The sequence below is a fragment of the Anabrus simplex genome, chromosome 1 (assembly GCF_040414725.1).
Source record: "Anabrus simplex isolate iqAnaSimp1 chromosome 1, ASM4041472v1, whole genome shotgun sequence".
NCBI lineage: Eukaryota > Metazoa > Arthropoda > Insecta > Orthoptera > Tettigoniidae > Anabrus > Anabrus simplex.
In genome coordinates, this window is record NC_090265.1 from 1491511130 (window position 1) to 1491526502 (window position 15373).

The 15373-nt window shown below is 36.0% G+C and overlaps 1 protein-coding gene across 1 annotated transcript in view; it reads right to left on the reverse strand.

Moving 5' to 3' along the window:
- Positions 1-10372: 10372 nt before the first annotated feature.
- Positions 10373-15373, reverse strand: part of Cdk7 (Cyclin-dependent kinase 7) — a 149955-nt gene continuing 144954 nt past the window's right edge. Inside the window, exon 9 of the mRNA XM_067153252.2 lies at positions 10373-10702. Coding sequence (XP_067009353.1) covers positions 10674-10702 — 29 coding nt within the window. The 3' untranslated portion in view covers positions 10373-10673. The remainder of the gene's footprint in view (positions 10703-15373) is intronic.

Consider the following 15373-nt stretch of genomic DNA (forward strand, 5'->3'; position numbering starts at 1 on the left):
GGTTTGCTAAAGCAGGTGACCTTCCTAAGGACCAAGATCTTCATACCCACATATTAGTCTAATAATATAACCCCTTTCCTACTGACATTTCATCAAATAGGAGGGCATAGTATTTGTCAATATCACAGATTTTAGAACCTCTAATTTCGGCACTTCAACTAAGGATGGATTAAGACCAGTGTCAAAAGGTATTTGTGATAATAAAGACTTTAAAGGCCCGACAGGGAAGATTATTGAGTAGCCAAATGTCGATATAAGCGAGGCCCATGTTTATAAATTGAAAATGCCATAACCTTATCCTCAACATTTGTTAGCATTCTGTAACTGAGCACTGATAAATTATTTACTGATAAAAATGATACTCACCTTCATCCATACCAGTTTGTGTGTTTTCTCCAATCTCAATCTCTTCAACATCACTTAACACTGAAAGATCTAGATTACAAATTAAATCCTGTTTGTGAAATTACTGAAATTTCATTTAGGCCTCTATTTTCTGCAATGCTATTACTTGACACAGGCATGTCTAAATTACAGGGATTATAGGGGATAATTTCCAGATAAAGTGGGAATTCAAGAGGACAGATTGGGGCAAATATTAATTTGTAGGATGAGGAGTAAGGGATTGGAATAAATTATCAAGCGAAATGTTTGATACATTTCCAATCTCGTTGAAAATATTTAAGAAAAAGCGGTGATGTTTGGGACCACTGCATGTATTAAATTATTGAACTATATAATTACTTGATAAGATGTATATATTTAATCACTGGTAGGTCCTTTTAAAATTAATATGTATATGTAGGGTTTTAATCATCCATTTCATATCGTCATTTCATTTCTTTGTATCGCGGCTATAACGTATTCTGAACGAACAACTTATTGTGTAAAGTATTTCAACATCATTCGTATTAATAGCTTGCAGTAAATTTTCCAATAGCCGTAGTGATGTGACCAGAGTCAGCAGGCTAATTTAAGCCCATTACCAGGAAATGTACGTCATCAAGGTTACGGGAGACCTTACCCTCTTCACCTACTGAGGAGACAGTTGAAGTCATGTTTAACGCCTACTTTTCGAAGTTTGCTACCTGACGCTTTATTTTCCCCAGGAAAGTTCAGCCTATGTGAATGGACGTAATGAAACAACGTGACGGATTCATAGCAATGGATAGGAGAAGGGATGAGACCTCGTATCTTACTGGACCATGTGATATGGTTGATGGAGGGAGATTTTGAAGGCTATATACTCGACGACAAGAGTTGGAGAGGACATTCAGGTTCAGATTCAGATTCACACACGTAGTCTTGGAAGACACCATTACGACGATTCTACGCCTGCACATCCGAGATGTTAACTTAGTTCACTTCGCATCTGAGTAGTATACTACTCAAAAGTTACTCTCATTGGGACCTGTTATCTCAATGCCGAGAGGTAAAGTCAACGGGAGACCGGTTTTGACTAGTATAGGGCAGGAGAGCTTTTGTTATGAATTTAGTTACGCTACTGTTTCGTAATACGGAAGAATACAAGTGTATTCTCTCCATGAACATAACCCATGGTGGTTTTGCTTTTAAAATTAGGACTCATTACGACTTTATGTAAGGAGTACAGTAGGAAGTGTTAAAGGCAGGAAAGTCATAATACAGCTAGGGTCTTACTAATAAAAAGTCGTTATACCGTTGTTTAACTCTTGTTTAGTTATACAGTGAATAAACCCTGTATAAGCGTTTTACATTTTTCTTACTAATAAACGAGGTATACGCATTGTATTACTACACAGCACGTATACACTCGTTCCAAGGAGTAGGAATCTCTTCCTGCAGTTCACTGACGTATTTCGCACGTTCACCGCCTTTATGATCGCTTCTGCTGGTTATCTACGAGCAAAACTTTCCGGAAAGTCGCACAGTAGCACGGCATATCGAAAAGGCAGTGGCAACACTAAGTGAGACAGCTGGAAATTAGCTTATATTGATATCAACATTTCTTCAGCTTGCTTGTGTAATGAACGCCAAAAAAAGAAATGGAATGGCTTAAGAAAAGATCAATAGCTCCTAACTGGGATAGTACGGAAAACGTAAGCAATTGTAATTGAATGGGCGAGTTGAAAAGGGTACACATTCCAAAATCCTTACTTTTCAGGAGAAAGGAAAACCTGTTTTGTAGCTAAACGAAAGGTTTGATCAAAAAAGTTTCTATTAGGCATTTATACATCATATTTCTACGTATTCAACTACAAAGTATGGAAATCATATTACGTGCGGTTTTCAAGTTATACAATTTTTTATGTCAAGGAGTATGTCCCTTTTTATACTCAAATTTGAGAAAGATCTAAGATCTTTGTAGAGGCATATAATGTATAATAAACTCACAATTTAAAGTCTATTAAGCAGTAACACCTTATTACACAAACATACGCCCAACCATAATTTCTTTTATAGTTATTCATTGTCATTCCGTGAGACAGCTGGAAATTGACTTATATTGATATCAACATTTCTTCAGCTTGCTTGTGTAATGGACGCTAAAAAAGAAATGGAAAAGCTTAAAAAATATCAAAAGCTCCTAACTGCGGTAGTACGGAAAACGTAAGCAATTGTAATTGAATCGGCGAGTTGAAAAGGGTACACATTCCAAAATCCTTACTTTTCAGGAGAAAGGAAAACCTGTTTTGTAGCTAAACGAAAGGTTAGATCAAAAAAGTTTCTATTAGGCATTTATACATCACATTTCTACGCATTCAACTACAAAGTATGGAAATCATATTACGTATGGTTTTCAAGTTATGCCACTTTTTATCTCGAGGAATATGTCCCCTTGTATACGGTAGGTACTCAATTAAGAAAGATCTTTGTAGGGGCAGATAGTGTATAATAAACTCGCAATATCAAAGGTCTATTAAGCTGTACCGGTAACACATTTTTACACAAAAATACGCCCAACCATCATTTCTTTTATAGTTATTTATGGTCATTCCGTCTCTTTAAAGTGTTTTACTTTACGAAGATGTCTAGCTTCCATAACTTCTGAGTGGTGTACCGTATGTCTTCTATGTTTAAAATATCGTGAAGATCATAAACTTTATCGTCATTCTTTCAACGTGTGTTCAATGTTAAATGGATAAGTCGAATATTTTACAACGATTATATTACTGTCGACAATAAATACCACGAAAATAAACTGCTCACTCGTTTCTTTTTTTCCGCTACACGCTGCTATACAACGCTTATACAAGGGTCCTGGACTGTATAAGCAATTCAGTGAATAACTATAACAAATGTATACACAGGAGGCTTATACACGGTTTATTAGTAACGAATTTCGCGTAAACGGTGTATAAACCTTGTATAAAAGTTATACACCGTTTATTAGTAAGACGGCTAGTGTACTATGCACAAGTAGGACTGGAATCCACAAGAGATGACGCCGCCTGTACGAGAGATCCATCAATCATCAGCTTCTAGATAACAGAGTCTACGAATGGTGAGTTAAATGACACAAATTACTGCAAGTATTCGCGCAACAGTTGATTTTCTTACAGTTTATTTCACTCAATTTTTTTTTCGTAAGTTGAGATTTCGTTAATACGCCGCTACGTCGCGTTTTTCATGCGAATAAATAGCTGTTTTAATTTGTATTTTCTGAAATTATTATTAATGATCCTTAAATTCCAAGTTAGTGTACTTAATGATTTGCGTTCCGTCACCCCACCCCTGGGAGTTTTTTTGAGTCTCATTACGTATTATTATCATCTTTCGTTTTCAAGCCATAAGCTTGAAGGCTGGCGCCCATGGGATATTGTTTACGGAGAAACAATGATATATTACTTATTTATATTAACATTAAGGTGACCCGACACGTCACAATTTTGTCACACATTTGTGGGCAGAGTGGGTACGTCACACATTGTCGCCGCAAGTGTGGGGCTCGTAAATCATTAAGTACTTGTATATAACGGATAAAATCATTAGTTTGGGGGTAACTGTTGTGTATACACAGTATATTTTTCTTGTGTGTTTGTTTTTGAGGGTAGCATGACTGAGCAAGAGGAGAAAGACATGACGCTGCGTAGTGGGCACGTGCTGAAGGGTAGTGCTAGTAATTCAAAGGAAGAGGTGGATAAATGTGTACAGGAGGAAACTGATAATCGGAGCGAAGATAGCGAAGGGAATAAGAGTAGGAATGAAAAAGTTAGGTTAGATTCAGACGATAGTACGATTGGGGGGGGGGGGGGGGCGAGGCGGAGATTAGCCCTAACAATGAAAGTAATAATGATCAGTTACTTGAAATGATGCAGTTAATGTGAAGTAAGATAGAGGATAGTAATTCTGAAATAAAAAATGAACTGGAACAAATTAAAACAGTTGTGGAACAAATTAAAACAGATGTGGAACAAAATAAATCAGAAATTAAAAATGAAGTAGAACAAACTAAATCAGAAATTAAAAAAGAAGTAGAACGAACTAAACGAGAATTAAGTAAGGCATTGAATGAACACAAGGTCGAAGCTAATGAAAGGATGGACGAACACAGCAAACAGTTGCAAGAATTATTTAAACAAAATGAAAGATTTAACAAGCAGATAGAGGAACAGAAAGAGACAACTAAGCAAAACAAAGAAGACGTAGAAAAGAAATTTGTAGAGCAGAGGAGTGAGTTGTTGGGATTAATGGAAAAAGAAAGCAACAACACCAGAAAGGAATTAGAGACACAGGTGACACGTATTAACAATAAAGTTGAGACCCAAAAGGAAGAAATAAGAGAATTTAAGGAACAGGTACAAAACGATATCGATACGGTTAAGTGTATTATCGGCACACTTTATCTTGGTGCTTTTGTGTACGGGGGTAAGGAGGGAGCTGGCCCGGTTCCGGAAGTGCTGCTAACTGAATGAAAAGGAAATCTGAATTGAATCGAGAATATGATCGATCGATATGAAGTTTCTAAACCGTTATCATCTTAAGCCAACAACTGTGTCACATACACATTATATAACATTTCTCGATGCGAATCTTGTTCCTAGCATGAATTCTATAGTTTGGCTTTGCTGTGTAAACAACAACAGTCCTAATACGTATAGTGTACGCCAGATGTCGCACAACGATGCTTAAGCGATTCATAGTTTTTGTTTCAAAGGTTGCCAGTACGAATCTCGAAGATTGCCGAGGTCGACCGATTCAGCACTAGGGTGTAAATGCATCCAGATAAAGTGTGCCGATAATATGGTAGAAGAAAACACTAGAGAGCAAAGAGAAAAGTTTGCGACAGTAGAAGGCAATACAGTGGAGATTAAGATGTTGAAAGAAAAACAGAACACTGTATAGAATGAAATTTAAAGAAGAGATTAAGATGTAGATAACCACATAGCGATGGCAGAAGCACGCAAACGACAAGAAGTAAGGGAAAGACAAAATAACACTGAGAGGCAAAGTCATGGAGGGATTTACAGTAAGGAAATCGAATTACCAAAGTTCAATGGGAAACAAACTATCCCACTAGAATTTCTTAAAATAATAGAAAAACGGTTTGGGAAACGGATTGAGGAAGGTTTTATGGACTGGGAAGAGGCGATCGACATTATTGATCATGTTTTTGTGGGAGAGACCCGTTCCTGGTTTTCAGTCTATAAAAGTAACATGAAAAGTCTGAAGGAATTTAAGACGAAGTTCACAGACAAATATTGGAACGAAAACGTTCAAAGCCGTGAAAGAGAAAGGGTAGTATTTGGGAAGTTCAAACATAATGAAGGCGTCTCTCTGATCGAGTATTTCCTATCACATGTTATGATTTGCCAGAATTTAGACGGAATCACGGCTGATTCAGATGTAGTCAGATTACTGTTACGACATTTTCCGGACAGGGTACGCGAAGCAGCATAAATGCAAAGTATTAAAACTATTCAGGAAATGGAACAGTTATTAGGGAGTTTTGATGCACTAGGAAACATTGGACATAGAACAGGAAACTCACATAATTTTGTTCCTCATAGTGAACCAAGGGACATTAGGAGACAGCAAAACTACGAGAATCGTAATCAGTTTCAGCCGAGGAATAACGGTAGTGGTGGAGCACCTGGAAATAGAACGGGAAATGCCCAACAAGTCAGAGGACAAGTTACTAATGAGCGAAGTGTAGGTACACGATCACAACCTTTAAACTAAATGCAGGCTGTAATGATGGGTCAGAATTCCAGCCTTACCAGGAAGTAGTTAGAAATTGTGTTATGAAACTATTGCAGTTTGTAAGCAGTGTGTTCATCACTGTCATCTATTTCTGAACCCGCTTCTCCTGATGAAATATCCAAGATGTCACTATCATTAAGGTGGCGTGGGGACATGTTCGTATAATAACACAGCTGACAGCGTGACATATTTGGAAAGCAGTGTGCTCGTATCCCGTACGGGCAGTGTAGAAAGTGTTGACAGGGCAGTCAATACACCATTAACTAAGAGGAAGTTTAATGTGGAAAGGAGAATTCTTCATGAAATTGCTAATAACAATGGATACTGTAGAAGTTATGTAAACCTGATAAAAAACAAGATCACTAACAGACCCAAAACCCTCCTTGAGAACAAAAAAGAACAGAGAAATATGCCACTTTTAAATACTTTAACAGACATTCACACGGTTTAGCTAAAATATTCACCAAACGTAACAACGGAGTGTCATTTCAAACTAATAACTACAACAACACTAAAATTTTATTTAACTCGCACAGTGTGAATAAAACTAGTCCGTATAACAAATTGAGTGTATACATGTTGACATGCCAGGAATGCAATAAATAATACCTGGGGCAATGTAGTAGGAACATTTCAATGCATTATAAGGAGAATGTTAATTGGGGGGGGCCATGCCCGATACTCAGATATGTGCAAGCACATGCATAGTAGTAATCATCATTTGAATGTGATTAAAAAGGAAAAGATTCCACTTTTTGGTCAATTTAAACCGAGATAGCCATTGTGTAGCTTATACACAGTCACACCAGAAAGTGGAAAGAAAATCAACAAATTTCTATGGCACTACTAGAGGTTGAAGTTCAGAATGAGTTTAAGAAGGAAAACATTCCTGGAATGTTGTAAGCAATTTGCTTTTGTAACGCTAGGAGAATATGACAAAATTATCCATTCCTTGTACTTAGGCTGATCAACAAAGACTGAGATTGATTTATTCCTGTAACTTCCATGATAGTTTCCTATCTGTAACATAAATATTTGAAAAGAGCGGATTTTTATGTATAATGCAAGTAGGCGGCAGCACTCTCGTATGGAAGGGTTGGTAGTAATGCTCTATTGTGTAGACTCTACGTGCATTTCATATACTAGACAATGATTTATCAGCATGTAGTTCCACCGCACACTACTGTTACAGCAGCATACTACACATCAGTATTGGCTACACTGAGGAAGCACATTGCAAAGAAATTACCAGAGCTTTCACGGCCTGGGTAGCGACTTCATCATGACAATGCACGGCCTCACATCGCAAATCAAGACATGCAGTTTCTGGCTCGATTCAACATTACCTGTGTACCGCATCCACCTTAAAGCCCTGACCTTTCACCCTGTGATTTTTTTAAATTCCCATCACTAAAGGCAAAGCTTAGGGGCATTCGATTTGAGAACTCCGAAGCAGTGCTCAAGAAAAGTGAGGCAATTCTCAAGGACCTGACAAAGAATGGTCTGCAGCATGTGTTCAAGGACTGGCATACACACCATAAAAAATGTACTGAAGTAGGAGGGGACTACCTTGAAGAAGATCATGTAAACATTGAAATGGAGTAATAAACATCTATGAAAAAAAAATCAGTCTCAGTCTTTGTCGATCAGCCCTCGTATAAAATAAACAGTAAAGCCTATTTTAAAACAAATAGTTTTATGCTACGAAAAATTTACAAAATATTGATGTGTGTAAAAAGTAATGAAAATATTGATGGAAAAAAGTAAATTTCTAAATTGGATTACATTTTTGTAGACTCTTTGCATTTCCAAACCCAGTGAGATAAAGAAGGAAGATATTCCATTAACTTCAAATTGAGCCAGGAGCCAGAATATTAATGCTATTTGGTAGCATATATATCAGTATGGTGACTAATATACATATAAACAAATATAGTACTTTATGTAATTGTACGTTTTTCAATCTGAACAATAGTTTTTTAATAAAACAGTTTTTTTTTTAAACCAAAAACTACTGCGAGTGAAATCTTTTCCTTTTTAATCTCACTCATTCAATTCACAAATATAGAACAAGATGTAAAATTATTACATTCGATGCATAAAGGGAGACACATGAATACTGTATATTAGAAAAATTAGGAATTTATGTGTCACAGCAAAAAAATAAGGACAATAATTTAAACGAATATACTGTAGAAGAAAACCCCCTGTTTAAGCTGGCAGTTCAATATACAAGCAAAAGAAAAAAGAAGAAATGAAGGAAGTCACAGCACAGATTGACATTCTCCCTCTACACAGTTCAGGTTTCCCCTCCCTTTACTTCCTTCCTTCCTTCCTTCCTTCCCTCTTCTGGTTATACCTGACCTCATTCAACAGTCTGTCGCCTTCAACCGATGCATTAAGTCCGCTACATGACACATAACAGCTGCCTCGCTTGCACGTAAGCTTTCACTCACTGTATGTGTATGTTTTTATTACGAACAGTTTCAGTATCACAATTAAATTGAAATAATAAATAAGGTAGTTCAACCTATTCAATACAAATAAATACGAAATGTAGTGTTACATTCCTATTTAATTATAAGCGGAAGTGGTACCGGTTTCGACCCCAATCCGGGTCATCATCAGCTGAATAAAACACAAAAAACAATGCATATGAAAGAAAGAAATTGAATAGGTTGAACTACCTTATTTATTATTTCAATTTAATTGTGATACATTTCAATACGGAACATTACGAAATTTTTATCTTTAGTTTCAGTATGGTAAGCCTCGTCTTATGTTGTTCCTTCTTTATGGGTACTGATGAAATACACACAACCTGGCAGGCTAAATCTTTTATAATTAAAATTTTTATGAACACACCTTGTCACTACAATGTAAACAAGGTCAAAGCTATTCAGTTATTGGTTTACTTCAATCAACAAGGACTTTGATCACCAAAGGGATGTTTTAGATCACATCAAGAAACCTACAGATTTTTAGTTGCAAACAAAAGAAAAGCATAGGATCTTGAAATTTCAACATGTCATTTTATATATAAACGGACTTACCTGTGTTTTTTAAAAAATAATTGTCATAATTTTAGTTATTAAAGAAAGAGAAATACTATAACAACAACCTTTCAAGGTCAAGTGAAACATGAAGCACAAGAATTTAAACCATTGCTTTTACATTATTTTAAGTAGGTGCAATAATTTTATAATGTAATAGGTCTACACATGCAAAGAGAGTTTTTGTAGTTGTGGGCTGATGAAGAGAATGGTAATGTTCGCAAAACATGTACTCATTAAATTATTTATATAATAAATTTGAGATTACACTTGTGCGTACTGACAAGGTGGATCCAGAAAAGGAAATTATTGGCTGCCTTGGTCACTGGATATCATCCCAAGTGATATCTTAATGTGGGGTTTCATATAGGACCATGTTTTTGTACCATCATTGGAAAAAAAAAAAGGCTGACCTGCGCACACACATTACAGCGGTATTCACAGAGACTGATCCCGATATGCTAGGAAGAGTGTGGCAGGAAATGAAATATCGGCATGCCGTGTGCCGTGTTATGCGTGGGTCGCACATTGAACATTTGTAGTGGGTAGTGACATAGACAAAAACTTGTTCAGTTGCTCTTTGTATATGTACACTTTTTTTTGCCTGTGTTTCATTAAACTACCATAATTAAGTATTGAAATTGGTAACATCGTTTAGTATCACCCTGTAGTTCTTAAACGATGAGCAAGATTAGAAATCAATGAACAACTGGCAGAGGAAGTAGTTGGTTCTATGGATGCTGGGATGGTTTGGACATGGAGTATACGGGTAGCAGGAGTGTAAAACCACATAGGCTGGCTTTAAGGATCTCTATGAATAGTTTGACTGCCTCATGACCCATACCAAACCAATTTCAACTGCCCAAAAGTGTTCAATTTACACAGAAGCTTAAAGCAGTCCATCATCTTTACATTGGATAGCTATCTACAGACATATGTATCCTGCTCTTCAATCCCCCTTCATCCCTGACACCGTAACCGACAGTCCTATGAGATATGTGAAGACTTTCAGATTTATCTTATGCTCCTTATCTCAGTAAGTTACATATTCTGGATGCCTGTATTCTAAGTTGGGAGAATAAAAACACTGCTTCAGTCCACACATTCCAGAAATAATTATTTACAAAGCTTGCAGATAAATTTGAAAATAAATTTATTTCTTCATTATACAAATGTAACAATGAAACATCATGGCAAATTAAAATATGTTTGTCTTCCTGAAAATGTTTGGTAACGATCCTGCTTTATAAAAGCAATAATATGTCACACAAACCAGTAATAGCAAACAAATATGGTAGAAGGATATTATGGTTTCCATTCAGTTATTAGTGCCCGCACAAATCTTCCTCTCATCGAAGAATATACATTACCACTCAAAAAATATAAATGACCGAAGTGACGTTCATCAAATTCAATTCAGAGGCCTAAGAAATTCAATTAAAATACTAGCCTCTTTGGTTGAGATGCTGAAACAGAAAGATAAATTTGTAAATAATTTCTATTTGCTTTGAAGAAGAGGTTCAAAATAATGTACCCTGAAACCATTAACACATAATACAAAGTATAAAATCAACGTACATTTATTTTGTGAAAAAATGAAGATATGAAGAAATTTTAATAATTTTATTTATATATCTGTTCACTTATGGACATCTACAATTGACCGAGAGCTCTTTTAGGGAAAACTGATTAAAATGGAATTGAAAACACAACGGGATATGAATTATTGTGTGTATTCCATTGTCAATCGAGCATTCCTACTTGTGAAATCGTCTTATTTCAAAGATAAATGTTACTCGACTCTCTGATGTGCCATGAAAAAAGGTCAAGTAGGGAGGAATTACTCTCAGTCAAACACCCACATCCACACCATTGTTATCAATGAAATGGGATATGGTACTAAAAAAAAATTTAAAAAAAGAATGAGCATCGTTTTCAAGAAATGGAAATATCTAGTTGCCGCGCTGGGTGAATTTGTTATTTGATTGTATAAGCGAGGAAAACATTACGTGTGAAATTCTAGTTCTCTAAACAAGAAAGGTGAATGTTGTAGCAGAATATTGTTGCATTTATTTAGGTATAACATTGTATTAATATTTCTTAATTAATAGTAGCAGTTTCATATCGACAGCCAGCTACCACCATTGATCTGCTTTTAGGACTGTCGCCCAGGTGGCATGATGGTGAAAATGCAGCAGTATGTAATTTAATTGAAAACGAATGCTTAATATTAACACATTTAAATGTGACCTGGCACAGCTATTTGAAGAAAGTCAATCTACAGTTTTTGATAGAAAAATAAGTTATGCAATAAATGTTAACAATATCAATTGTTAATAACAATATAGTAACATTAAACAATTTAGGAACACACAATTTCTGAACCAATAGGCACACTGTTACGAAGCTTAGCTAAAACAGTCTTAAGGGTTCAATTTACAAATTGGACTAAAATTAATATTATTATTCCACTGATTAAAGTTTTATGATCTTTTGGTACGGATTGTTTTTTAAGTAAATTTTTCCATCTATTTTACCACATACCACTTGTAATACACCCCTGATTTACTTTATTTTAGCCCATTTTAAGCAGGTTACCTATACACACAAGCTGAGAAAATTTGAAAGTTCTATCTTAAATCATCAAGGAGTTATATGTTCCTAAAATCTAAAAAAAAAATACATTTCTAGAAAAACAGGTTTAAAGTTTATTTTGATAGACTTTGCAACTTTTCATTGAAAAATACAAATTTTATGGATGTTTAAAACCTTCCTGTGCCGTAATCAGGGTCTTCCTCATCTTCTTTTCCTCTCTTTTTTGATCTTGTCAACTGCCTGTGATCTTTGGATGCTTTTGTCAATGCTGCATCAGCCTGATCAACCTGCTCCTTGTCCAACACTCTCAATGTTTTTAATGTGTTCATCCCTGTATTGGTCCCTAAAAGCTCTAACACCTTCACTTTTCCTTCACTGCCATCATTATAATATAGAACATCATATATTGATATCTGAACAGTTTTAGCACCACAAAATGTAGTTTTTGGGCATTGCAGCCAATTTTTTTTTGAAATTTTCATTGCGTTCTGTGTACCTCCATGCAAGCATTTTTCTAAAAGTGTTGGATGTGCAGGATCTCTGTACACAGGCTTTATTTAATTTCAAACTACAGAAGGTAAGCAATGCCTGTGGTCATATGTCTCACCAGGCTCCTTAGCTTTCCAATATCCACACCATATGTCACTGCCTCTGGGGCACAACATATGTTCTAGATGCTCATTGGTGGATAGCTTATGGAAATACGAGGCCCAAACTGCTCTTTTCATAGAATCTACACTTGTTGAGTTTTCTCTGATTGCTTTTCTGTTATAAACTTGCAGAGTGTCTATTCCCTTGCCTGAAAGCCTAGCTTTTCCACCCAACAATTTTCCATCCTCTAGTTTTTGCCACTTCCTTCTTTTTATCATTTCCCTAAATATACTGCCTAAACACACACTACATTGTAATAGAGAGTTAATTTTGGAGCATAAAATGCTAACATCTATCAGTCTATACCCAGAAGTATCTTGTTCACAAGAGTTATCAGATTGGGACAGCAAGTTTGAAAATATATCTTCTTCCTAGAAGCACTCTCATCAAGAAAACGTCCAGATGTATTGTGGGTGGTTTTTCCTTTAGTAAACAGATTCCCGGCAAACTTACGTTTCTTCCTTTGTAAACAGGGCATAATTGTGGATAATATAGGCACAATTCACTGAAAACTGTTGCATTCACCCTCAATTAACAGCAATAATGTATTCACATGAAGTACTTCTTCCAGAAAGGACAAACTAACCTCCAAGACATGTTTACATTGTTTGTTCATAAAATAAGTGCCAGTAATGCCATCTGTGGATGACTCCTATAACTTCAACAAAGACACTGGAATACTGGAGCATACACACATCAGAGATACAACAATACTGAAGTACGCAAGCTCTGGATTGAAAGGAAGTTGAACGATAAGCAAGTTGTGAACGATAAGCAAGTTGAGGTGTCATTCAACTGTGCAGGCGCTGATGTATTATTTTAGTGCGACGAAAATAATGGTCACAGAGTCATAAAAACTTGGTAACATATTGCCAATATGTGGTAAATTAATATAGTCATATGAATTAAAAAACAATATTTTTGCATAAAATCACCATCATCCCCCCTTAAAGGATGTCAAAGAACTTGGAAATTTATCAAATATTTTCCTTGACAAATTATTCCAGTCCATAAATCCTCTTCCAATAAATAAATATTTGCCCCAGTTTGTCCACTTGAATTCTAACTTTATCTTCATATTATGATCTTTCCTACCTTTAAACCCTCCACTCATGCTTATTCATTTAATGATGCCATTCCACAATGACATTTTTAAACTGATAGCTTAGAACATCCTGCTTAGTCGAGCAGCTTGTCTCCTTAATCCCAAGTCTAATCAGGCCCAAAATTAGCAACATTTTCCTATAACTTTTTAATTATTTTTTTTTTTTGTCAGAAATTACCCAGAACAACTTGTGCTGCTTTTCTTTGGATTTCATAGTTCTCAAATCAAGTAATCTTGGTGAGGGTTCCATACACTGGAACCATACTCTAATTGTGGTCTTATAAGTGACTTCTGACTTTGCATCCTTACTACAACCCCTAAATACTCTCATAACTAACTCTATGAAGAGATCTGTAACCTTTATTCACAAACTTTTTAATGTGATTACCCCAATGAAGATCTTTCCTTATATGTAATTATTAATACCGAGGTACTTTCAGTGATCCACGTGAGGTACTTTCACCCCATCAACAAAGTAGTCAAAACTGAGAGGACTTTTCCTCTTGGTGAAATTTACAACCTAAATTTTCATTCCATTTACCATCATCTCACAACACTGTGGAGGTCTTTTTGCAGTCGCCCACAATCCTGTAACTAATTTATTAATCTATACAGTATAACATCATCTGCAAAAAGTCTTATATGTTATTCCATTTCTTTATACATACAATTTATATATAAATAAGAAAACAAAGATGCAATACTACTGCCCTTCAGGACCCCCCTCTTATTCTTTATATGCTCAGATACTGTAATGTTTTACCTACACTACTTATCTGAGTTCTATTTCCTAGAAATTTAGCCACCAATTCAACCACTCTGGTCCAATAGATCTCATTTTCTTCAACAGTCACAAGCCTTGGAGAGGTCAATAGCAATACAGTTCAGCTGATCTCCTGAATCCAAAATATCTGGTGTACCTTGCCGAAATCCAACAAATTGGGTCTCGCTGGAATAACCCTTCCGAAGCCCAAACTGCCTTTTACCAAACTATAATTTTGCAAATGCATCTAGTATACGTTGCCTGTGATTAGTGCCACTAAGTGAGAAACACCACGTGTTTGAGTGGCGCCCGTGATTAATACCACTATGTGAGTAAAACCATGGGTCTGCGGTGCTTGAGAGTAGTAGTACCATTATGTGAGGAACACCACTGCTTTATGTTGCCTGTAGGCATTGTCATAATGTGTGATACACTGTGGGTACCCATTCTGAACACAGTGGATCTGACCGATGGACTACACACGGGGATCATATTCACAAACAACGCCCAGACCCATAGTGTTTCCCAGAGCTTACATGCATACAAGTCAAGCAGACTGAACTGTAATTATCTGCTTTATGTTTATTACTCTTTCTCTTGCACAATGAGGTTACAACAGCAGCTCTCCATTCATCTGGTATAGATCCTTCGTTCAAAGAGCAGTGAAATAAATATTTCAGATACTGCATTATATCACAGTCCATTGACTTTAGTATATCCTCAGAAATCTTATCAATCCCAGCTGCTTTTCCAGCTTTCAACTTTGGTATCTTTTTGTAAATAACTTAATCATCATAGGTAAATTTCAGTACTTCACTAGTACTAGTATTTGTAGGTAACCTCCTCTATGTGCATATTCTGAGCCAAACAGGAGGGAATTACTGAAGTTCATGATAACATGGGAGTCAGTTGAAATCATAAAAGGCGGAGGGTATTACTGAAGTTCATGATAACATGGAAGTCAGTTGAAATCATAAAAGGCGGAGGGTATTACTGAAGTTCATGATAACATGGAAGTCAGTT